This window comes from Vipera berus (genome assembly GCF_964194415.1).
Source record: "Vipera berus genome assembly, chromosome: 7".
NCBI lineage: Eukaryota > Metazoa > Chordata > Lepidosauria > Squamata > Viperidae > Vipera > Vipera berus.
In genome coordinates, this window is record NC_138209.1 from 32017339 (window position 1) to 32043208 (window position 25870).

General features: G+C 40.7%; 2 protein-coding genes across 3 annotated transcripts in view; both read right to left on the minus strand.

The window, feature by feature from the left end:
• Window positions 1-607: 607 nt before the first annotated feature.
• Window positions 608-9965, minus strand: RAB33B (RAB33B, member RAS oncogene family). Its single transcript, XM_081332722.1, has 2 exons — window positions 9573-9965; window positions 608-5981 (listed from the first exon to the last, which is right to left on the minus strand). Exons 1-2 carry the CDS (start codon window positions 9810-9812, stop codon window positions 5541-5543), a joined length of 681 nt encoding a protein of 226 aa, XP_081188848.1. The 5' UTR covers window positions 9813-9965; the 3' UTR covers window positions 608-5540.
• A 1011-nt stretch (window positions 9966-10976) lies between these two features.
• The window catches only part of NAA15 (N-alpha-acetyltransferase 15, NatA auxiliary subunit), a 43842-nt gene continuing 28948 nt past the window's right edge, over window positions 10977-25870 (minus strand). The window contains exons 16-20 of one of the 2 annotated variants that reach the window (XM_081332239.1): window positions 22866-22974; window positions 19502-19600; window positions 18385-18528; window positions 14292-14389; window positions 10977-14103 (exon numbers count right to left, since the gene is read on the minus strand). In XM_081332239.1, the coding sequence (XP_081188365.1) occupies window positions 13903-14103; window positions 14292-14389; window positions 18385-18528; window positions 19502-19600; window positions 22866-22974 (651 nt within the window). In that variant the 3' untranslated portion in view covers window positions 10977-13902. The remainder of the gene's footprint in view (window positions 14104-14291; window positions 14390-18384; window positions 18529-19501; window positions 19601-22865; window positions 22975-25870) is intronic. The other variant, XM_081332240.1, reaches the window with a different exon arrangement.

Here is a 25870-nt window from a genome sequence, read left to right on the forward strand (position 1 = left end):
GGAGGAGCAGCTGGGGCAAACTGATTGGTTTAGTCCTAGCCTCCTGACAGATGAAAGTCTTTGACATTTGCTCATGGTGAGCACATGTGTTCTGAATAGTCTCCAATGCCCAGCAATTCTTTTCAAAGTGGTAACATTTATTCACTGATAAGGACATATAAACAACTGTACTGCTAAGCTTGTAAGCCGCCCTGAGTCTTCGGAGAAGGGCGGGATATAAATGGAATTAAAAAAACAACTGTTGTGAAATAAGTGTCCTTGAGAGAAAGTATAAGACTCTGTCTATGGGTCTCCTTGGAGGTAGAAGCCAATCCTATTCAAGAGATGTACTGCCTGCCTCAGAGAAGCGAGGACCTTTAAAATTGTTATGCTTTAAGACCATAGTAGGGGAAGAGGGCCAGGCTCTCATGACATTGCAACTGACCAGAGGAACTGGATATTACACCCCTGCTTGTCGTTCTGGCAGCACAAGAGCATGTGAAGCAATAGTCCATGCTGACTGCTACCAGCCAGCTGATGTGTATAAAAACAAGCCATCTAAATATCTTTAAAACATTTTGGAGTAGTTTTAAACAAATCCTCATTGGACAGAATTTTCCATGGTTCGCAGCAGCAGGATGTTTTAATTTGCTTACTTAGCTAAGACACAGAAATCAAAGTGACTACTTCCAATTCTTTTCATTAGTGCCTCTTTAGAAGTTAAAATAGGCATTGACCTCTGTCACAGAAGCAGGAAATCAAGTCCTCAGAAAGAACAAGAAAAACCCACGCCAGCCAATACAAATTACTCTTCGCTATGAAGACTTTTTCTGTTGTTATAGGAGTTTATGAAGTATTGTTAACATTACTGCACAGAGTAAACAATTGTGGAAAAAATAAATAAAATCCCTTGCTCAACAATCAGCACAGCAAATGTTATCTGAAAAGCTTACACCAGGCAAAGAAATGTTACATAGTATACATATGTACGCAGACATGTGCAGAGAGCTTGACAGAACATACATGTTCAGCAGCACAAGATGGCAACTCATTAACATACAAAGCAACATAATCTTCAGTTATTTTATCATGTATGCTGAAAATTCAACCAAAATCAAATGAGGTGCTGCCGAGTGCCTCCAAACGTTAACCATGCCACCAACTTCAGTGCCATGCCACTCCATATAGCATGTGCTGTGCAAGCCACCATATTGATTGGGTAGTTGTTTGGTGTGCCAGTTATTTCATTGCTGTGTATGGGTTTTTGTAATTTATCATGTAGCCATTCCCCATCTACAAGTTGCATAGGCCTGGTCCAAACATGGAATGGCAAAGATGTAATTGATGGCTGCTGCTTTATACTGATTAAGCTGGAAAGTCTGCTTTTTAAAAAAAAGCAAACCAGTTTTTTGAAACAGCTAAATTTTGTTGCAAGCTCAATGCAAAGTCCTCAAAAATATATAGTCATTTCAAGGATGGAAGTTTCAACAAAAAAATATTATTCATATCTTTAATCTCTAATATTCACTGGTAGAGTAACGAACTGCTTATTTGCAATCAAACATAGTGAAAACAGACTACAGAAAAGGAATTTTATTTGGTAGCATTTATTGATTTAAAATGCTGTACTAGTTTGACAGGTGATCCTTCATTTAAAGGGGAAAGTAAAGCAAATTATGTTAGAGGGAAAAAAAACCTAAAAATCACTTGCATTAAAAACAGTATCTGTATGGTAATCCTATAAAAATAAATTGTCCTGAAATAATGTTATAAAGTTGAACTTTATCAATATTATGATACTGTTATTTATATTAGTTGAAAGTTAACAATTTCAAAGGTTTTTACTAAGAGGTAATGAAGCTCTTACATCAAGGGTGTTAAACTCCCGGGCCACAGGCCGGATGTGTCACACAGAAGCCACACCCACCCCAGCTCCGGCAAGGGGAAAAAAGTTGCAATACGTCGCAACACGTCATGTGATGTGGCTAGTTTGACCCCCGTCTTACATCATTAGTGAAACTTCTACACTTTTTAAAAACATGGATTATGCATATGAAGTAGGCGGGTAACTTCTCTAAAGTGTGATCTCATTTGAAAAATATTTTAAGAACATTTCATTAAAGCTCTTAAAAAAGTTTATTCCTGGACAGTATGTAAATCAAAACTATAATTAAGGCTTAAAGTGATTATTACAAAAATCCCTTATTTCAAGCATAAAAAGCCTTCCGTATTTGCTATGCAAATAAATAGTACACAAATGACGGGGGGGGGGGAGGAATCTAAAAATTCTGAACACAATCCATTTACACATTTGGCCAACCATGCAAATGTACTGCATTCTCTGTATTTTATTCTATTTAAGGTGCAATCAGCATATTTTCTAATCTGAAATGTTACAGTCTTATACAACAGTATATTAACTTGCAATAGAATACATATAATTTGACCACCTAATAGTATAACTATATTTAACTTTTGTAGTTACCCTAATGAGTACAAAAGATAAACACTTTTAAGAATTTTCATTGTTGAGGAACAGACATTACAAGTTAGTGATAATTAGGCCATTGTTCTTCTAAGCATTAATAAATAACACTGATACTATTTTCTTTCATTAAAATTCCATTGTCTCATGGCTTGTGCTCCCAAAACATTAATCTAACCCAAAATTGAACACAGGACAAGTGGAACATTACGCATAAATATAATACCCATTAAACATATTGAACAGACAGGAATAAATTGCTACACAATTCACATTCAGGTGGACCAATTAGTAAAATGTTATAATCATAACTAATTAATCAACATTTTGTTTCAAAGGATAGCTCCTCTCCCTGGGCCAAATTTCTATTGCTGTACTTGCTAACAGTTCAGATAATAAGCACTATTCCAATTATTAGCTGCTTTGGTTTTCCTTTCAAATTAAAGAAAAGTACAAATGCAAAATAATATATATAAATGGGTTTTTGTTTTCCCAAGAGTCAAGCACAGTGTGTTAGTGAGGCATCATAAACAACAATGAAATCCAATCGTATATTGCTACAGAGAGCAGCAGTGTCTAGTAAAGTTGCTGAGATGAGTTGGACCTTTCATTTGCCCAATGTGTCCTGCACAACATATCTCAAGCCTACTGAATGTCTAGGAACAGCTGTAGCCAGAAAAGAAACTGTCTAGCCATTGTTGGATTTCATCCAACAGAGAATGTCTTTTTCCTAGAATCGTTTTATGACTGTACAAAAATACAGAAATAAATCTAGCTAACCAATAAAAACTTATACAAATGGCTACTTTAAACAGAAAGTTGCTGATTATCTACCTATGATCTCTATAAAAATCCAAAGCTCTGCTTGAGCGGTGAGCTGAAAGCATGCACCATGATCTCTGCCTGCCAAAAGAGAAGAATTTAAAGTTGTGCAACTTATGCAATGATCATCAGATAGCCTGCTCATCTCTTCAGTCCTTCCCAGGAGGAGCATTTATCTGCAAAATCATTGAAGCCCCTTAAATCAATAACAAAGTTTTAAAGAGCCCTTTCAGAAATTTCTGAACATGAATTTTATATAGATTTCTTCTTTCCCCATTTTATGCTGTCCCTTACATATTTTAATTGTTAAATGATATAAGCATTGGTATCTTTGTAAGATGTTGCTGTTTAAAATAAATGGAAGGAAACAGAGAGTTTTGGCTAGCACTTGTTTATGATTCATTAAATATGCTATCAATTCTGCAATGTTAAATCCTTTAATTTGGAAGTCTATCTTCCATTTTTCATCTTCAAATCAAGGCTCATATTTTGGCTTGTTAGGAGGCACATAACATGTCTAATACTAGCAATACTGCAAAAAGCTTCTAATACAGTCTATTAATATAGGTGCCCTGCTAACCAGCGGTATACCGGTCCCTTACCGCCGCTTGGCTTGTTCCGCAGCCAGTTTCGGCCAGCCATGGCCATTTGCCACATCGCACCCAATGCAGCAATGTCATGAGGCTTGGCGGATCCCATCTGACCCATGCAAGGCCATAGCCAGGCCTCCCATGCATATGGTAACCCTAACCCTCACTCCCCCACAACCCTAACTGGAGAAGCCCTAGGAAAAAAACCAGAAAAAGTTGGGTGGGACAATTTTTATTTTTGGAAAAAAAAATTGGTTGGAATTGGTTGATTGACCTTCTCCCCCCCAAAAAAAGAAACTTTTGTTTTCCTGCACATGGCAGTGGAGGAGCATGAAAGAGAAACGGGACAAGGCTGGAAGTCAGGTAAATAAAGACCTGAAATTCCTGAGGTAAGCGAGGGCATCTGGGTGGTGGTGTGGCTAGCTCTGTAGCAGCAAAGAACTGCGATGGAGCTGCAAAACAGGTGGCAAGATCCCTCCCGGAGACTCTGGTGCTCCACCTGCCACTTCCGTCCTGGGCTGCCGCCTCCCCATTCACCTCTCAGATGGGTCCGGCCTGGCCAGGAAGGCGGCCTTCCCGGGGCAAAGGCCTCCCTGCTTCAGCCGGAGGAACGTCGCCCTGGCCACCCCCACCTCGGTGCCCTTCCCGCTGCTGCCCAGCACAGCCATCCTGGGCTGCAGGGACTGGACTGGCACGGGAAGGGCACGTGCCCCGCCCTCCCTGGTACTTGGTCCGCCACGTCTTGCCACATTGCTTCTCTACCCCATGCACAAGCCCCGCCCCATGCGCTCAAGGCCTGCTAGTACTGGTAAAAGTAAGCCCTACCCAAAAGTAAGCCCTAGTGCTTATTTCAGAGCTCAAAGGAAAGTAAGACTGGGTCTTACTTGTGGGGGAACACGATACTAGCTGTGCCTCTAGAGCAACGAAACCATCTTACAAGAAAATAAACTACAATTTTCAGTATTATTTCCAATAATATGCAGGAGATTCACATTCTTTTCCTCTTTATCTTGAAAAATATAACAATTATACGGAACACTATAGTGGGAATAACCAGTACTTGTTCCTGATTATATACAAAACAGAAAAAGTTTGGAACATTCAATACAAGCAATACAATCAGAAATTAAAATAGAAAAAAAATCACTGTATACATATTTCTAAAATTAATGAACTTAAAATTTTAAAAGGAAAGAAGTGAAGGGGAAAGATTTCTAATACTTTATTCATAATGAACCTTTCTTCTGCTGTATTTCATAAAACTATGTACCAAATAACTAGGATTATAATTTTAAACTGATTTTTGGGCCTCCATAGAAAAATAGTATTCTTAAACTGAACAATAAAGGCAGAGATCTGACTTAATACATTCTTAAATATCCACACTGTATTGGAGAAAAGCTCTAAAAACTAAGAGACCATTTTTTTCTGTAAAACAATCTATTTGTACAGATTAAAAAATTCCCTAAAAACAAAAAACAGTTCCCTAAACTTTGTCATTCATTTAGATGCTGCAGCTTACCAAGTGCACATACTAAACTTCTACATATGAAACGACTGAATAAAGTGCCTAGCAGAAGATAATTCTTATTAAATCAAAACATTGCATTCTTAAAGCACTGGCAAAGAGAATAATACAATGTTAAATGCAAATATACTGCAAGTTAACACCAACATGTCATTGTAGGTTTTGATGCTGGTTTCAAGTGAACTGTATTATCTGGTAACTGACTAAGCATGAGTGGCTTGTGGCTCTTTAGCTTATGAGCCAATGTCAAAAATATGGCTTCCACATGATCATTGTCATTTGGGTTTTTGGCAGAAGTTTCAAATAGTGGCATACCATAAGTGTCAGCAAATTTCTGAGCCACATCTGTAGGCACCTGAATCGCATTCCTCAGATCGCATTTGTTTCCAACCAAAATCCGGGGTATATCATTGGTGAACAAGTGTTGCTTGCACTCTTCAATCCACAGTGGCAAACTGTGAAAGCTAGCAATATTTGTCATATCATATACAAACACAACTGCATGTACATTCCTGTAATAATGCTGCACCATGCTCTTCCTAAAACGTTCCTGTCCTGCTGTATCCCAGAGCTGGATCTAGAGGTGAGAAATGGACAAACAGGAATAAGAGAAAGAACATAATACATACATATATACATCAATCACTCCAAACTTCAAATGAACAACTGATGATAGCATATTTACAGTACCTGCCTAAATAAAAACATATTTTCAATATAATTTATATTAATGTTTTAAGTTTTTAATATTTTTCTAAAGGTTGGGAATGATGGAATTGTCTGGAATTTTGGTAAGGGGCTGCCCAGAGCATCTGTGGCAAAGGAAACTTCAGCATCCCAACTTAAGGCAGACACATTGAATGAGTAAATGTCTATGGAGATTCTCAGTCATCCAGGTCATGGTTGTCCCATAGGTGCTTTCTTCACGAGGCAACTGGACTTTCTTGTTTTTCTTTGAAGACATTTCGCTTCTCATTCAAGAAGCTTCTTCAGCTCTGATTGGATGATGGGGAATGGCTGTCTGCAAGGAATATAAATCCTGCCATTCCCCACCATCCAGTCAGAGCTGAAGAAGCTTCTTGAATGAGAAGCAAAACATCTTCAAAGAAAAACAAGAAAGTCCAGTTGCCTTGTGAAAAAAGCACCTTTGGGACATTGAACGGGTAGGATCTAATTGAAGTACCGTATTTTTCAGACCATAAGACGCACTTTTTCCCCCCCAAAGTGGGGGGGAAAACAAGGGTGCGTCTTATGGTCCGAAGGTGATCCGTATGGCCAGCCCCAACCTCCGCAAGTGAAAGCAAGGGAGATTGCAATTGGCTCCTGCAATCTCCCTGCGGCTCGGCTTTCTCTTGCAGAAGGCAGGCTGAAATGGAGCAAGGAATGCGAATCAGCCGATCTCGCGCTCCTACGGTCTCCTTCGCTCAGTTTCAGCTTCTCTTGCTACAAGAGAAAGCAGGCTGAAACAAAGCAGCCTGCTTTCTCTTGTAGCAAGAGAAACTGAAACCGAGTGGAGGAGATCGTAGGAGCGCGAGATCGGCCAATTCGCATTCCTTGCTCCATTTCAGCCTGCCTTCTGCAAGAGAAAGCCGGGCCGCAGGGCTGCCTCCGGAGGTACTGCTCTAATGCGAAGAGGGAAGGACAAAGAGGGAGGGAAGGAGGAAAGAAGGAAGGAAGGAAAGAAGGAAGGGACAATGGGAGAGGGAGGGAGAGAGAGAGAGAGGGAGAAAGAGAAAAATAGAGAGAGAGAAAGGGAGAGGAGAGGGAGAAAGAAAGAGGGAGGGAAACAGAGGAAGAGGGAGAAATAGAGGGAAAGAGAAAAATAGAGAGGGAGAGAAAGAGGGAGAGAGAGAAGCAGAAAGAAAGGGAGGGAAATAGAGGGGGAGAGGGAAAGAGGGAGAGAAACAAAGGGAGAGACAAGGAGAAAGAAAGAGGGAGGGAAATAGAGGAAGAGGGAGAAAGAGAGGGAAAGAGAGGGAGAAAGGGAGAGAGAGAAGGAGAAAGGGAGGGAAATAGAGGGAGAGAAAGAGGGAGAGGGAAAGAGGGAGAGAAAGGGAGAGAGAGACAAGGAGAAAGAGGGAGGGAAATAGAGGAAGAGGGAGAAATAGAGGGAAAGAGGGAGAGAAAGAGGGAGAGAGAGAAGGAGAAAGGGAGGGAAATAGAGGGAGAGAGAGAAAGGGAAAGAAAGGGAGAGAGAGACAAGGAGAAAGAAAGAGGGAGGGAAAAAGAGGAAGAGGGAGAAATAGAGGGAAAGAGAAAAATAGAGAGGGAGAAGGAGAAAGAAAGGGAGGGAAACGGAGGGAGAGAAAGAGGGAGAAATAGAGAGAAAGAGAAAAATAGGGAAAGAAGGAAAGGGAGAGAAAGAAAGGAGAGGAGAAAGAAAGAGGGAGGGGGAGAGAGGGAGAGAAAGAGAAGGAGAGAGAGAAATTAAATTAGTAACATTATTGTTAAGTGAATCTGGTTTCCCCACTAACTTTGCTTGTCAGAAGGTTGCAAAAGGCAATCACATGACCCTGGAACAATGTGACCATCATAAATATGAATCGATTGCCAAGCATCCGAATGTAAATCACATGACCCTGGGGATGCTGCAATGGTCATAAATGTGAAAATGGTCATAAGTCACTTTTTTCAGTGTCGTAACTTTGAACGGTCACTAAGTGAATCATTGTAAGTCGAGGACTACCTGTACTTTATCATTTTTTTCCTTTTTGGGGGGGGTCATGTTTTTGACACGTTGCTGGGTGACATTGCCTTGTCCTAAAAGTGGTACAATGGATGAAAAGGTTGAAAAGCCCTGTTTTAGTATACTGGTACTATTTGGTTCAGAATATATTTTTTCTTGTTTTCCTGCTCTAAAAACTGGGTGCGTCTTATGGTCAGGTGCGTCTTATGGTCCGAAAAATACGGTAAGTGTTCCTGCAACTACCAGGATACAAAGCCAGATTAAATTAGCATTCTGAATTGTACAGAGAAGTCTACCTGTAGCCAATGCAGAGCCTGCAGTGCTGGGTTTACATTAGAATTACAACTTCTTCCTGCCAACAAATAATCTGCTGTATTTTGGACCAGCTAGAGTTTTGCTTCTCAAGGTAGCTCCATTAGAGCACACTGCAGTGACCTAACCAGGAATTGACAAGGGCATTGTTTGTTAGATTATATAAATTTAATGAGCCACTTAGGGTCATGCATGCGAGATGGCCAACTATATAAATTAAATAAAAATAAAGAATACACAATAGTAAATTTTAAAAATTGGAAATTGCTGATCTATGAATACCTTCGACCGAACTTGTAATTGCAAAAAGTTGTCTTTTGACAAGAAACCAGTTTCTAAGGTTGTAGGTCTTTATAAATTCCCCTTTATCCAGTAATTCCACCCATTGCTGCTGTGCATTCTTGGGGCAAATACAGTGGTAGGCAATGGAAGAGGGGGGCCCACGTTTAAGGCACTGTCAGTGGGGAAAAAAAGGTCGAAAACCACTGCATCAGGCAATCTCCATTTCCCAAGTAATACCGAATTTATCATTTTGTCTCTGTTGAAAATGACCACAAGGTAAGTCAAGGAAAAGGTGACTTTGTAATAATGTAATAATGAAATGTAATAATGCCGCTTGGGGTGTGTGTGTGAAAGCCCTAATAAGCAGGCATATACCTAGAATGAAGGCTACTGCTAAGCCAGCGTTTCCCAACCTTAGGAACTTGAAGATGCGTGGACTTCAACTCCCAGAATTCCCCAGCCAGCTATGCTGGCTGGGGAATTCTGGGAGTTGAAGTCCACGCATCTTCAAGTTCCTAAGGTTGGGAAACGCTGTGCTAAGCTTGTAAGCCGCCCTGAGTCTTCGGAGAAGGGATATAAATGGAATTAAAATAAAAAAAATAAATAAAAAAGGGCGAGACACAAGTAGAACCAATTGCCTTTCCTCTTCTACCACGTGACATAAACCTGTGCCATCCTCACCCACCGTAGCAGAATAAGGGTTACCATCAGCAGGATCGCTGGCTCCCATCTCAAGCTTTCCGCTCTTCGTTCCGCCAGCCAAGCCGAGGATTCTCCCGGCCCACCGGAACTTCTCCCGCCCCGAGTTTTATCCGCCCTGGCGAACCCGCGCCGACGGCGAGGCAAAAAAAAAGGAGAGCACCAGAAGCGGCCGCAGCCTCCGCTCACCTTGATTCTCTCGTCGTCGATGTCGACGGCTCGCTCGCGGAAATCTACCCCGATCGTCGCTTCCGTACGCTCGGGAAAGCGGCCCGCGCAGAAGCGGTAGGTGAGGCACGTCTTCCCCACGTTGGAGTCGCCGATCACGATGATCTTGAAAATGCGGGAGCGCGCGGGCGGCCAGGACCCGGCACCCGCGTAACTGCCCGACAGACTCAGCTCCAGCGACGCCTCCACGTCGGCCGCCATCGGACGCGGCGTCTCCCTCCCGCTCCCTCCGCGAGGCCCTCGGGCCCGCCCAGCGGAGAGGGGGGGAAAGCGGGAGGTTCAGAGAAACTCGGCCCGGGGCTGGAAGCTTTGCCTCAGCGATTGCCGCCACCGGCATCCACGCAGCCACCCAGGGGGCGGGGCGACGCTCCAGGCACTCCCTCCTCATCGGAAAAGCGGCCGCGACGAGCCTTAAGATACCGCGAGAGGAGGCGGAGGACGGGGGAGGGGTCCTTCGCCAGGAAGGCGGGGGCGCCGGGGTGGGCGAATCCCTGGTGGTCAGATGCGGGTTGTAGAGATTTAGCGCCTTTTCTCCCATCTGGTGCTGTAGAGCAAGGATCCCCAACCTTTCCGGAGGGGGGGGGCGGGGAAGGAGAGGAACCGGTTCTGTGTGAGCAGCGGGTGGCGCGCGTGCCGGCCACTCGCGTAAATGGGAGCTGGGCGCGCAAGCGCGCTCGTCTTCCGTCTCGCGGCCCGGTTCAAAGCGGGCTATGGCCCAGTATTGGGACTCGGGACTCTTGCTGTGCAATGCTACTAGTAAGCTCCTGCCGTTGAATTCGAGCAACGCGTAAATTTGGAGAAGCAAGAAATGGGTGTAAGGAAATAAAATTTGGAGGGAAGACGTTAGTAGTATTTGGGGGCTGGGATTAGGTGATCTTGGAGAGAGGGACTGCCGTATTCGTAGGGAGTGCTTCGTAGTGGTTACATCTATACCCTCGGATATTAGTTGTCGGCCGGCAGCAGCTTGTATTGCCTTAGGTTTTGTTTTTGACAAGATATCATAATCACAGTATTGATCCATAAAGTAGTAACTGCGAAAAGTATTGTACAGATTTAGCATGTGATATAAAGCTTATGGCGCACCAACACTAGAACAGTGGTGGAGCATTCTGGCAACAGTGATGCCAGAACAGTTCTGGCAATTTGTCACCAAGGACAGCAATCAGCTCCTATAATTATGAATTAGTCCTTGCATTTTTTCCTCCTCATTTGTTTCATTGCAGTAAGAGCAAAAACAAGATGCCTTCTTCCAATTATAATGTGTAATTTTAACATAGTTAATCTTTTAAGTAAAAACGGATTTCCTTTAAATTAAGCTTAATTCCTGGCGGCTTGTTTCTTGGCAACAACATAGTCCTTTGCCATTTCCTTTTGGGATACTCCTCTGAATATCAAACTTACCATAATTCACAGGGATTTCCTGATGGTCTTTATTCGTGTAGTGACCAACTCAGCCTAGCTTAAATGACCCATCCAATGGTAAGAGTGGATACTACCACCTGGATGGACAGGCAGCTCTTTCATTATTCAAATCTTAGAAGTGTAACAATCCAAAGTCTTAATCTTTTCATTATGATTTGCACATAGCCACAATGACAATATCTGTATTTATCAGAGCTGTAGCGCAAGAACCTAAAACTTAGAAAAGAATTTTATATTTGAACACCAGACCATTCCACTACACTTTATATACATACATTCTTATCAGTTGCATGTGAAAAAAAGTTAACTTTAAACTAGGGATTATTTTCCCTATGAAGGTGATTATACAAGCATTATCAAGAATGGAATTTTTCTTATATATACCTTATTTATCTGAGGAGATAACCTTGAATTTAATTCGATCTCTGGTTCCCAAGAATATTAAATAATTATGAGATGATTTATCTCAATTTTAATTTACTTTGGGAAATCTAATCTTCATTTCAAATAACAATATTGCAAATATTAGTATTTCTGCAAAATGGGAGGAAACAGCATATTTTTTGTAACTATAGTTTCTAGTTTTATAAAAAATGTTATGAATCCTTAGGAACCTTTTTTCTTTTAAAAAACTTAAAGACATTAAATTTGTTTTAAACTTACTGGAATTTTGTCTGTCTTGATGAAATTGTAGCCTATAAAAGCCTGGGCTATAATATACCCTTTATTGTAAGTATAAATGAAATGACAGCTTGGAAAGAGTTGCTACAGAATTTGAGATATCTGATCGTTTTAAATTATCAACTATCATTGGAGGAAGAAAAAGGGTTCAAATTAACCCTCATATAAAAACTTATCCTTTGTCAGTATGGTTTTTAGCTAAAAAATGCAGAATGCAGTGTGGTTTCATGGCTACAGGCAGTATTTGTTACTGTGAATTAACGGTAAATAACAAATTTGTATAATCAACCAATCAATAATAATAAGTTACCAAGGTTTTTGAAATGAGGCTTTACCCTTTGACTCTCATTTTGTATTAATATAGTTAATACAGTATCTTTTGGCTAATCATAGAGAAAATTTTGTCAGATATACTGGGCCCATGAAAATGAGGGAGCAATTAACCACAGGGTCCACACAGTTCTCTTAGATGCACATATATCAAAAGATGAAGGTTCTAGACGATGAATGATCAGTCAATACTTATCTTTTAAACTGTTCTTATCACAGAAAGAGTAATGATATCTCTAAAGAGATGTACAACAATGAAAATCACAAAGTGTTAGCTGTTTGATTTTTCATACTTGCATTTGTTTTTAACATTTCCTACACTGTACTTTAGATTTCTGATTGCAACTTTGTTAATTCATATAAATTAGCATTATCTTTGTGGGGATATATTTCACAGAGGTATTTACTAATTCAAGCACCCATGATTGCCAAGTTGCAAATTATTGTTCACAATGGCAGTCATTATGGTTAGCTTTATTGAAGGAAAGCAAAGGGGGGGAGTAGTGTCTCCAAACACTGTTGTATTATGCATTGTGGGATTTCACCAACACTAATATAAATCTTTTATGATAGTATGTTACCTTGAACTTGCACTACATCTCCTGACAGCAGTTTTCAAATTCTATAGTCACACAACTCTTTTTCAAAACATTTTATTGCATTATATTTGGTACCTTATATTTGACAAAGGAAATTACATCTGTAACTGCAGGGATAAGAAGCTGGTCTGTTATTGGAAAAAAAATCTTGGGCCCCTTAAAAGTTACAAAGTCATGGGCTTGCCTGAAATAACTGAGCAAGAAATATATTCTTAGAAATGTAGGGCTTCAAGTATTACAAACCTGTGACACTGTGGAAAAGTTTCAGAGGTATCTAAACTGCAGCACTTTTTTTTCCTGCATAACGTGAACAAGGCCTGCTGAGGTTTTAAACAATTAGTCTCTCAATCAGTCAAATTCAGTCAGGAGTTCGTCTCTTAAAAATTTCAGTCCATAGTTGAATGAATATCATTTATATTTTCACTGTACGTGAAAACTACATGCTGTCTTTCTAATGAGTTGGTGCCACATCACAGTGCATAATTCATCTGTTCTTGCATTACAGTTTTTTTAAGAAATCAGCCAACAATGTTGTCATTCTCATCTAAACATCAATTTTTTTCCCCAAAACTGAATTAAAAAAAATATATTCTAACCAGTTCCTTCATTTAAAAACTGTGGTGCAAGAACACCAAACTGATCATGTGCAGTGAATTTCGGAGACACAACAAGCTTACTGAACACCTTATGTTTCGTTATTTTGCTTCGTATTTTAAGTCCCAGTCTCTACAACTACATTAAATATGTGTTGCAGGTTTGTTTGCACATAGTGATTCACATTGCATACTTTCAAAGGGTAGAATCATCTCTGTATCAAAATCAGTCAGATGCTAAAGCCCCAACAACTTTTTGTGCTCAGTGAAAAGGATCCAGTGCTAAAACAGCATTTTTGCTGTCTGAGATACTTATCTCAACAAGACAAATTTAAAGTAATATTTCTGCCACACACCTGCTCCAGTGGGGTGTTAAGCCTTCAGATTCCATATAAATTAGTTTAAAAACCTGGGTATGTAGATAAGGGATACTTTTCAATTTTAGCAGTGCTTAGCTTTTCTTTAATTTTCTTTAATTGAGCCATCTATTTCCAGCCATACATTACTTTATATTATATACTTCGTCAGCAGGATAAAAAAAGTAAAACTTTGAAGGCAACTTTTTTTTCTCCTTCCATTCTCTGTAAGTTAGAACAATTCAGCAGGTGCGTGACAAAAATATTGTACACCAGATACAGTCCAAAATCATTCCACTCCTTTTAAAGTTCATATTTCATTGGCCAGTTCTTCAGTTTCTGCAGATATGTCTCCATTAACTGTGATCTTCATATCTTCTTCATATCCAGGAGGCATAAAAGCCAAAGCATATGGGAAAAGCTTATGACAATTTGCTCTGTACATTTCAATTGCTTCTTTACAGTCTCCTAGGCTACCATCATTCAATGCTTCCAATACCTCCATGCATGTCTAAAAGGAAAAAAAATACGTGTTTTAAAAGATCCTGTATTTCAACAACTGAGATAACTGCTAATTCTGTTAAGATGGTTGTGCATATTGTTATATGTAGAAAACGGCTAAATGTTAGTAGTTCCATGGGCTATTTTGTTTGAAATTTGAAAAGGCTGCCTGATAGGAAGACTATGTATCAAATTTACCTGAAGATTTCTGTTTGCTAGAGATTCATCAAGTGAAGTTGCCAGTTCCACAGCTCTTTTCTGGCTTGTAGAATCCAAATAGTATATCATTTTGGCAGCTAAAAGAAGAAACAAAAATACTTGTCCACAGACACATTTAGATAACACTGAAACATTCACTTTTATATTCGACCCTCTATGTTCTCACCAACTACAGGTTCTAAGCACACAGATCAGTCCACAAAGCCAATCTGTTTAAGATCAACAAAGGAATTACAAATCATGATCAAACACAAGAAAAGAAGTGCTGACTGATTTTTTCTTTCACCTCTATTTATAAAAGCCTAGGTGTAGATAAAAATGTCCTTTTCTGGGAATAGAAGGGCTTTAATTCATTGCAGCTCCCATTGTTAGAGCTGAGGCAGAGTGTGTTTGTTCAATTACGACCTCCATGTTTTTCCAGGAGATCCTGCAACCTTCCAGAGCTTTAGAGTGCAGATGCCGCGGTATTAAGGAAAAATGGATTAGGACTGGCTTTCCCTTTTGCCAGCAGAAATATCCAATGAACCAAACTCCAGTGAAAGTACTTTGGGCTAAAACCCAATACTCACCTTTCCATATAATGCATATATCATTCTGTAGATTACAAATCAGAATATATCTGTTATATTATTCTTGGGTACTGAATTCTCTCAACAGTTTACAATAAACACATAAAAGACTATTTTTTTCTGGCTGTCATATATATTTTGTACTATACTATTACTATTTTTAATTGTTTTATGACTGTTCGCTGCCCAGAGTTGCTTGTTTGAGTTGGGCGTCTATACAAATGGAATAAATCAATAAAAATTAAAACAAATTTATAATATTTTATTAAATGCCTAATCAAAAATGCATTTTATGGCCTCTTAAAGCCAAAGAAGAGGGCAATATAGGTAGTCTTTGTTTAATGACCACAATTGCGACCAGAGTCTTGGTCCTTCAGCAAAGTGGTCATAAGACACCTATCTCATCACTTCATTCAACAACTGCAATCCCAGCACTCCCTGTTGTGGCTGCTGAAATCCAGGTGGACACAAAGTTTAAAGTCCTTCTCTCCCTGCCTCTGTGGGGCTCTCTGGATCTGTGCATGTTTGGATTTTGGCTGCCGAGGGCCAAGCATTTTTAATTTAATTTTAATTTAATAACATTTATATACCGCCCTTCTCCCTGAGGACTCAGGGCGGTTCACAGGGCAGAATAAAATAGCAAATACAAACATTAAAAAAGATTAAACAATTGCCCTAGTTAAAAACAATATAAATACAACGCTAAAAACCCCCAGAAAAATTAAAAAGCGAAAGATAAAACAACCCCAACACACCCCCCTCAGGCTAGGCCGGCTTGTACAAACAGAAATGTCTTGAGATCGCGACGAAAGGAGCGAAGATCGGGCGCCGTCCGGAGCTCTACCGGTAGCTGATTCCACAGCTCCGGAGCGCCCACAGAGAAGGATCTCCCCCTGGGGGCCACCAATCGACATTCTCTGATCGGTGGCACCCTGAGGAGGCCCTCTCTGTGGGAACGCACAGGGCGTAGGGAGCTTGATGCCGGCAGCAGATGTTCCCTGAGGTACTCCGGCCCCATGCCATGGAGTGCTTTGAATACCGTTACCAGTACCTTGAATCTCACCCGGAAGACAACTGGCAACCAATGCAGCTCACGGAGCAGAGGTGTAACGTGGGAGTATCGGGAGACTCCCAACACCACTCTCGCGGCTGCATTCTGTACCAGTTGGAGCTTCCGAGTGGTCCTCAAGGGCAGCCCCATGTAGAGAGCGTTGCAGTAGTCCAGACGAGAGGACACGAGCGCATGAGTGACCGTGCATAGATCATCCCGGCTAAGATAGGGCCGCAACTGACGCACCAGGCGAACCTTCGCACCAGGCGAAGCATGCACACGGCCTTCTTTCCTCGCCTCTGTGAAGAGCTTCGCACAGGCGGGGAGAAAAAAAATTTAAAAGACCCATGCAACAGGTAGTCTTTGACTTATGACAGTTCATTTAGTGACCATTTGATGTTACATCACTGAAAAAGGGACTCGCACCCATTTTTCACACATGCAGCCATTACAGTACCCCCATAGTCATGCGATCAAAATTCAGATGCTTGGCAACTGACTCATATTTATGACAGTTGCAATAGCTCAGGGTCATGTGAGCTATGTGCAAAGTAAATGGGGTAGCCAGATTTACTTAACCACTTAATTTAACAAGTGCAGTGATTCACTTAACAATTGGGGCAAGACAGGTCGTAAAATGGGGCAAAACTCACTTTAACAAATGTCTCAAATGGGCTCAAGTGTGCTCATAAGTCGAGGACTACCTATTTTTGGATTTGAGCAGCCAGGATCCAGGAATGCACAGACTCCTCATCTCTGATAAAAGGGACTTAGAGCTTAAATGTTGGTAGCTAAGATCCAGGCCTGTGTGGAACCTGAGCTCTATCTCTCCCTCCCCGTTCCCCACCACCACCAATGGAGAGCTCTCCAGAGGCATGGAGTGAAGGATTTTAAGCTCTGTGCCTGCTTAGATTTTAGCTACGGAGACTCAAGCAGATATGGATCAACAGGGAGTTCTTTCAGAGATAAGAGGAAATCCTCTTGGCAGGCATCAGCACCTTGTAACCACTGCTGGTTTTCCTCACCGACTTTTTGGGAAGGCTGGCAGAGAAGTTTGCAAATGGTGATTGCAAATGGGGCAACTTGTGATAAGTGAACAGATTGCCAAGCACTCATATTGCAATCACATGACAGGGTAGGTTGCATGTGCAACACATTGGACAGTTGGCCGTGGTTTACAGCATAGCAACATATCAGTGTCTCATCCCTTTGTATATACATGACTTTCTACGTTGACTATTACTACTATCTTATCTCAAAATCTGGAAAAGGGTTCAATGCACATGGGAAATCGGATTTTTGCAAGGATACGAAAAATAGTTCTTAGCTTTGATGAAAAGAATAAAGTTATCCTAGCGGTAAGAGTCTCTCTTGTGCTAAATTTAAATCATCTTATAAGCCAATGTAAGCCTCTACTTAAAAAAACAGCCAATCTCTTGTACTTTATCAGAAATGTAAATTGACACAGAAATCAGTATCATTTATAACATGACTGAAACAATTCCCAAATTATTATTAGCACTTTATAGCTGGGAGAACAAAACATAGCTGCTCACTATTTCTTGGTAATGGTTCTTTTTAATCTTCACTAATTACAAACACGCCACAAATTTTGCTACTCTGAACTTCATTTTGAGGTTTTTTACAGCCTCCTTGGAAAGTTATACTTTCTCTTACAGTCTCTTTGGAAGGTTATCTATGAGGAAAGTTGATCAGAAATGATTTAACAGAAATATTATTTTAATACTTCAACTGAAATTTCACATTTCTGACTTCAGAATACTCTGCTAAACCTATGAAGCTGTAGCATTTGACAAACTATTTCTAAAAACCGTTCTTTAATTTTGCTGTTTTTGAATCAAGTTATTAGGCTATATGTCTTTTAGGATTTCAAAGAATCAATACGTTTCAATTCTAATATTAAGAAGAGATATGTGAACTAAACACTGGGTAACTTCTTTGCAGAGAACATGTTTAAATTTGAGACAGCATTCAAACATACGATTCTTCATTTGCACCCAAAAGAAATACTTATCAAAGTATGCATGATAATCATATGGTATATGTTTTATTATGATAAAATATTAGTATTAGAATATGATTATGATATTGTTTAAAAGTACCCAAAGCTGCTGGATTAGGAGTGGAGAAACCCACTCCTTTTAGTTCTCTCTCAGGCATGGAAGCCAGCTGACACTGGGCCAGTCATTCCTTTTCAGGCCCAAATTAGTGTCAGGCTCTGCAGCAAACTTTCTGATAAGCAATATCCCTCATCAAGTCATGCAGTCATAGCACTGCTGTCAGAACTAGATGAGCACAGTACAAAAATAAGCAGACCTGCAACCACATTGGACAAATAATAGGAAGAACAACGATTAAAGGTACCCAAGACATGACAGTAAATCATTCTAAAAATCCTAAAGCCAATTTAAATACAGAGTAAAGTACATACCAGACAATCTATGTGGTAGGGAATTATAGTGCTGTTTAAGGAAAGTTTCATTGACGTTCTTTGGATTAGTTGCCCCAAAAAGTCGGTTCATTTCTTGATTCAACACTGTCCTGACCGTTTCTTGTAGATCTTTACTTTCAGAAACTACAGTATTAAGAACATAGAATTTCAGAAAAATCTATCAGGCTTTAATATTTTAAGATTTATTACGTTATGCTGTTTCTCCTGTAATCCAGATTGTTCTGTGGTGCCCAATAATTCTACATCTTCATAACAGAATACAAGATATTAAATTGGCTGGCTTTATGTTGATAATTATAATGATATCAGCATAAAACTAGACTACAATGAGGCATATCATTCATTTAGCTACCCCAATATTGTTTATTCTGAAAAGAATTTGCTGGCCTGAATGTTACCTTTGCTTGCAACTCAAGATACAGTATCTTAAACAGGAGACAACATGTTGCTGAATATAAATTTCAAAGGGATTATGATCTCTTTGATTATGGGGAGAAATGTATATCTAGTGAGGATAAAAATATTGATAAATAATTGAGCAAGGAAACACAAAGTATAAGAATGAACTTCGACAAACATTTGGGAATATTTAAAATCTTTTAAATTGAGAACTGAAAAGGCATAGTAAAAAGTGCTGTCCAACAATCTACCTTCACAACTACCTAAGCTCAGGCCAACTGTTCTTTCTGTTAATATTCCTGTATTTCATCAAATATTTTAGTTCAGTAAACTGTTAAGTACTGCTTACCTGGATTTATAGAAAATAGTTTTGCAGATATAAAACTATTTTTTTTTAAAAATTGCCACATATTTCTTTATTTCAAAGGATATAAACTGAGTAACAGAGGCATTGGAAATATACACAGCAATAACAAATATTTAAATGAGCTTGTTACATTAAGTTATACATACATTTTTAATAGCCTAAAGTATATTTTATCATACTATGCAAATCCTATTGTCATTTTAAATAACCCAATAATTAGTAAAAAAAATTATATGTATCTGAATAAATCATTAATTTCCTTTATTAGCAAGAGCTAATTACATCTCTTCTAGACGTTTGACTACTAGGTAACATAAGATAGCTTCATACCACTGCTGAAGAGATGTATCATACACTCATGAAGCCATGGATGATTAGGATCAATAGCAAATGCTCTCTTCACAGATTGTAGCATAAGAAGAAATTTTTCTGTTTGAGACAAAATTACAAAATAATTTCCATAATCAGAAATGCAAACAGAATACCCAATTATGCTTTACAAGTATAAATACAATTTGAAATTAGAATTGGAATAAACATATACCGTATTTTTCGGACCATAAGACGCACCGGACCATAAGACGCACCCAGTTTTTAGAGCAGGAAAACAAGAAAAAAAATTCTTTCTCCTCTCTCTCTCCCTCTCTCTTTCTCTCCCTCCCTCTCCCATTGTCCCTTCCTTCCTTCCTTCCTTCCTTCCTTCCTTCCTTCCTTCCTTCCTTCCTTCCTTCCCTCTTTGTCCTTCCCTCTCTGCATTAGAGCAGTACCCGCGGAGGCGGCCCTGCAGCCCGGCTTTCTCTTGCAGAAAGCAAGCTGAAACGGAGTGAGGGAGATTGCCAGAAATGCGAATCGGCCGATCTCGCGCTCCTGCAAACTCCCTCGCTCGGTTTCAGCTTCCCTTGCTACAAGAGAAAGCAGGCTGAAACGGAGTGAGTAGATTGCCAGAAATGCGAATCGGCCGATCTCGCGCTCCTGCAAACTCCCTCGCTCGGTTTCAGCTTCCCTTGCTACAAGAGAAAGCAGGCTGAAATGGAGTGAGGAGATTGCCAGAAATGCGAATCGGCCGATCTCGCGCTCCTGCAAACTCCCTCGCTCGGTTTCAGCTTCCCTTGCTACAAGAGAAAGCAGGCTGAAATGGAGTGAGATTGCCAGAAATGCGAATCGGCCGATCTCGCGCTCCTGCAAACTCCCTCGCTCGGTTTCAGCTTCCCTTGCTACAAGAGAAAGCAGGCTGAAACGGAGTGAGATTGCCAGAAATGCGAATCGGCCGATCTCGCGCTCCTGCAAACTCCCTCGCTCGGTTTCAGCTTCCCTTGCTACAAGAGAAAGCAAGCTGAAATGAGGCAGATTGCAGCAGCGCGAGATCAGCCGATTCGCATTCCTGGCAATCTCCTCACTCCGTTTCAGCCTGCTTTCTCTTGTAGCAAGGGAAGCTGAAACCGAGCGAGGGAGAGTGCAGGAGCGTGAGATCGGCGTTTCTCAGCACGTGCCAATTCGTGCTCCACTTGCAGAGGTTGGGGCTGGTCATACGGATCACCTTCGGACCATAAGACGCACCCTCGTTTCCCCCCCCCACTTTTGGGAAAAAAAGTGCATCTTATGGTCCGAAAAATACGGTACATCCTGACCGTTTTCAGTATAGTACAGATCATATATATCATAGCTGGTGAGATGTGAACAACTTACAAGGTTGTCTCTGCAGAGCTCTTGGCTGGCACAGAATAAGGAGAACCTGCATATGGCAAAACTGGACTTTGTAGTTATGGCATATTGCCCAAAATGTACTTAACTTACAGGTATACTCTTATTATTTGCACTGAATTGCATATGGCATAGTTTTAACCGAGGCAAAGTTAAGGAAATCTTTATTCAAATAGCTCAGCAGGCATCTCAGACTGAATCAATAAAACACAGCTTTACATTAAAAATATTAACACTAAATGTTTTTAATATTATCAAAATCTTAAAGAGTCCATCAAATGTTACAGGATTTGGGGTGTTTTAATTTGGCTAGTCAGACTTTGACTAATTTTCCTATATATATTTTTTTACTTGTGAAAATTGCTGGTTCCTGCTTAAGCTGTAGTGACTAATGTACATAAAGTAATGCTTAAATAATAATACAGATTTTATTCAATTATCATATTTTCAAACTGAATGTAATTTTTAAATAGTTGGGACAGGTTTAACCAATGTACACATGCACATTTATATACCGTATATACTTGAGTATAAGCCGACTCGAGTATAAGCCGAGACCCCCAATTTCACCCCCCAAAACTGGAAAAAGTTGTTGACTCGAGTATAAGCCGATCCGCCGTTCTGCAAGCCTCCGCCACTGGCGGAGGCTGGATCCGCGCTCTGCAAGCCTCTGCCGCCAGCAGAGGCTCGATCCGCCATTTTGCAAGCCTGAATACACAGGAATACCCTGTGTGGCTGCGGCTCTCGGGGAAGCCCTGGCTGTCCGCTTCCTCGCTCCACGCTGCCATTCGGGGCCCGCGCGTTCCCCGGGCAAATCGCGGCGCCCAGCAGGCGAGGAAACACGCCCGCTCCAGTCGCCCCCCCTTCCCTCAGGAGACGCGAAGCAAGTGACCGCCCAGAGCTTACCGAGGACTTGCACGCGGCCGAGGCTTCGGTGCTTCCAGGATCGCGCGCACCTCTCCCAAGCCGCCGCCGTCCGGAGACCTGCCGAAGTTTGGGGAAGTTTGGGGAGGGCGCGGAGGTCTGCTTCTTTCCGCAGCGGAAAGAAGCAGGCAGGCAGGGCGCGGAGGTCTGCTTCTTTCCGCTGCGGAAAGAAGCAGGCAGGCAGGGCGCGGAGGTCTGCTTCTTTCCGCAGCGGAAAGAAGCAGGCAGGCAGGGCGCGGAGGTCTGCTTCTTTCCGCTGCGGAAAGAAGCAGGCAGGCAGGGCGCGGAGGTCTGCTTCTTTCCGCAGCGGAAAGAAGCAGGCAGGCAGGGCGCGGAGGTCTGCTTCCTTCCGCAGCGGAAAGAAGCAGGCAGGCAGGGCGCGGAGGTCTGCTTCTTTCCGCAGCGGAAAGAAGCAGGCAGGCAGGGCGCGGAGGTCTGCTTCTTTCCGCAGCGGAAAGAAGCAGGCAGGAAGGGCGCGGAGGTCTGCTTCTTTCCGCAGCGGAAAGAAGCAGGCAGGCAGGGCGCGGAGGTCTGCTTCTTTCCGCAGCGGAAAGAAGCAGGCAGGCAGGGCGCGGAGGTCTGCTTCTTTCCGCTGCGGAAAGAAGCAGGCAGGCAGGGCGCGGAGGTCTGCTTCTTTCCGCAGCGGAAAGAAGCAGGCAGGCAGGGCGCGGAGGTCCGGAGACCTGCCGACGTTTGGGGAGGTTTGGGGAGGTGCGCGCGCACCTCCCCAAACTTCGGCAGGTCTCCGGACGGCGGTGGCTTGGGAGAGGTGCGCGCGATCCCGGAAGCACCAAAGCCTCGGCCGCGCACAAGTCCTCGGTAAGTTTTTTTGTTGACTGGAGTATAAGCCGAAGTGGAATTTTTCAGCCCAAAAAGTGGGCTGAAAAATTCGGCTTATACTCAAGTATATACGGTACCAATAATTCAAGGCAAACAAAAAAAGTACAGAGTAAGGAAAACTGATAGATTCATGTTCTTACCAAATTGTGCATATGTCTCTTTAGAAAGATGACCTTACACCTGAAAATATACCACTGCTCATTCCTAGGCTGTAGTAATTTTCATTTACCTTTCCTGAAGTAAATTTCAAAGGCAAAAAGATGGGTTTCTATTTTGTTCTTCACCAAATTCTTCAACGGAGTTAAAAACTTAACCGCTTCCTCCAAAGGTGCTTCAACCTAAAATTGCGAAGAAAAATCTTTCAAAATTAAAAAAAAAAATCAAGGAGATCAAAATACTTATAGAGATCAATTATTCTATTAAATATATGCCAAAAGAAAATAAAATAAAAAGCCTAGAGCAGGGGTGTCAAACTCAATTTCATTGAGGGCCGCATCAGCATTGCGGTTGCCCTCAAGGGGCCGGGTGGGCGTGGCCTATTGGGTGGGCATGGCTAGAGTGCGTATGTCCTACTGGGTGGGCGTGGCCAGCTCTACATCGTTCGCATCAAGGGTGCCTATGGGGGCCTGGGCAGGAATGGGACAGATCTGAGGGTCTCTGGCAGAAGGAGGGTCTCTGGGCCAGGGCCAAGGCAGTGGGGGCCGTTCCCTCAATGTTTCCAGAATGGCTTCGCGGGCCACATGAAACCACTTTGCGAGCCGGATCCGGCCCCCGGGCCTTGTGTTTGACATGTCTGGCCTAGAGCCTCTAAATACCTAATGTCACCAAGCTGAAAAAACAGACCTAGTCACACTTCAAATCTACTCCTTTTTCCTTTTAAGTGATAACTGTCTTTCATTACTGTTGGGAAAAAGTAGTATGATAAGGGAAAAGTTGTAAATCTGTTAGAACTATCTTTGGTCCTACAGTACAGTGACTTAAAATGTGACCAGAGTTTAATATCCTATTACTAAGTACATCAGGTAAAACAATGCATAAAACACAATGTACTGTATCATGGTTTTACTGAATTATCTTGAGCCAACATCCATTATCTACTGGGGAAAAAATGATAAAGTCTCAAGATAATTGCCTCCTTTAAGAGTGACAGTTGTGTCAAATACTCCAACCAGTAACTAGCTGACATCAGGTGTAAATTTAAGAGGCCCTCCCTTTAAAAAAAAGAGTTGGTTGCCATCATCAGTCTCCTTTTCAGAATACATGATTATGGGGAAAAAACCCTCCCTGATCAAAATATATCTTTAGACCTCAGTACAGACTTTTGTTCCTCTAAGGACTACAAAACTAGTATCAAAGACTTAAACCTCTATCAGGCAGATAATTGAGAAAATATAACTTCATCTTTGGCTAAACATCACCTTGATCTAGCAGGCTAGAGGAAGTATTTTCTGTGGACAGATGACATGAGAGTGAACCTCTGGACATTAATGAGAAAGATTATGTTTGCGGAAAATGAAAAAAAAAGCATTTAAATAAAGGGATGTTATTCCAAGAGTGAAGCACAGCAGTGGGAATCTCAGGATCTGGACAGTTCAAATTCTGTATTGTGCTGGAAAATTCTACTGGAGAATTTTAGTGTATCTATCTGCAAGCCAAAATTTAACAAAGCTGCCTTGTGTTTATAACAACACATGCATCTACAGAATAATGGCCGAAGAGATAGAAATCTGACATTTTAGAATAGCCAAATAACAACCCTGACCTTCATGACCCAAACACCTTTAGAAAGATGAGCAGGATTAACAGGTACTAAAAATAGTTGGTTGAAGTAATTCTGCTAAAGGAAGTGACACCAATTATCATATTTAAAATTCCATGTACATTTTCTAATAAAGGCCATGAATGTTATTCAATGTTGTTAATACAGTATTTTGTGTTTTGCTTGTTTAATCAGAATCTTAACTATTAACAACTCAGATGAAGTTCACATCACAAGTTATAATACTGCACAATTGCAGAACCTTTTAAAGAGTTTACAAACTTTCACCATTGTAAGATGTTGCTTAATTCTTATGTTGTGGTGGAGAGAAAGATTTATTCTCTGGATACTTTCACTCCTAATGGAGCCAATTATCTTGGGGCTTTATCACTTTTTTTCCAGTGGATAATGGATGTTGGCTCAAGATTTTCAGTAAAACCATAATACAATACATTGTTTTATGCATTGTTTTACCTGATGTATTTAGTAATAATACATAAATAACAGATGATAAAATTTATAATATATACTATTCTCTCATACATTATCAACATTGTGCATATATAGTACAAATTTAGTGTTTATCTGTGCAGTAAATGATACAGCTGTAAGAATTCAGCTTATTTTATAAAAAAAACCAAAAATAATTTTATAAAAAATAAGCAAATCACATATATTATAATACTATGTTCATCCCCAGGAGAGAACCAGATTTTGATTAGGAAAGCATTAGCTGTTTGAGTATTCCAGAAAATTAACATTCATCATGCCTGTTCACAGTGAGGCCATTAATAAAAAAACAGAAGAGTCTATCTTAACAATCTGAAAGAGGTAGATAAGTGAAATTAATCCTGTTTAGATTTCTATTGCTTTTTTATTTATTATTTATTTTTATTTTAATCCCATTTATATCCCGCCCTTCTCTGAAGACTCAGGGCGGCTTACAATTTAAGCACAAACCAATGTGCTTAGCAATAAATTTTCAATAAATTCTTTCAAAAATAAAAATTAAAAAGCAGCTCCTACCAAGTCCTTAGCCTTCTAATCTTCTAACGATCTGACTCAGTAGCTTCTGTTAAATACAGCATGCTATTAGAAGTATACCTTTTTTTGAGGTCCCACACAGTCCCTTATTTTAACCTCAATATAAAAATATAAAAATCAGTGAAGGACAAACTTTGTGGCTTATCCTTATATTGGCCAAATATTTTTATATGAATATTCAAAACTGCTACTCTTCAGTTAATGATCTAATTTGTTAATTATCTCTTTAATACTAGGAAACTATATCAGATTCTACAAGAGCTCTGATATGCCTTGTTGCAAAAGCATGTGTCAAGATGTATACTGAAATTATTAACTCTAGCTGAGTGGCCATTCAAAAGTTTATTGAATAGTCACTCTTAAATGATATATATTGCAAAGTAATATTTTTTAATAATGAAACTTTAATTTAGCAGATATGGATACAACAA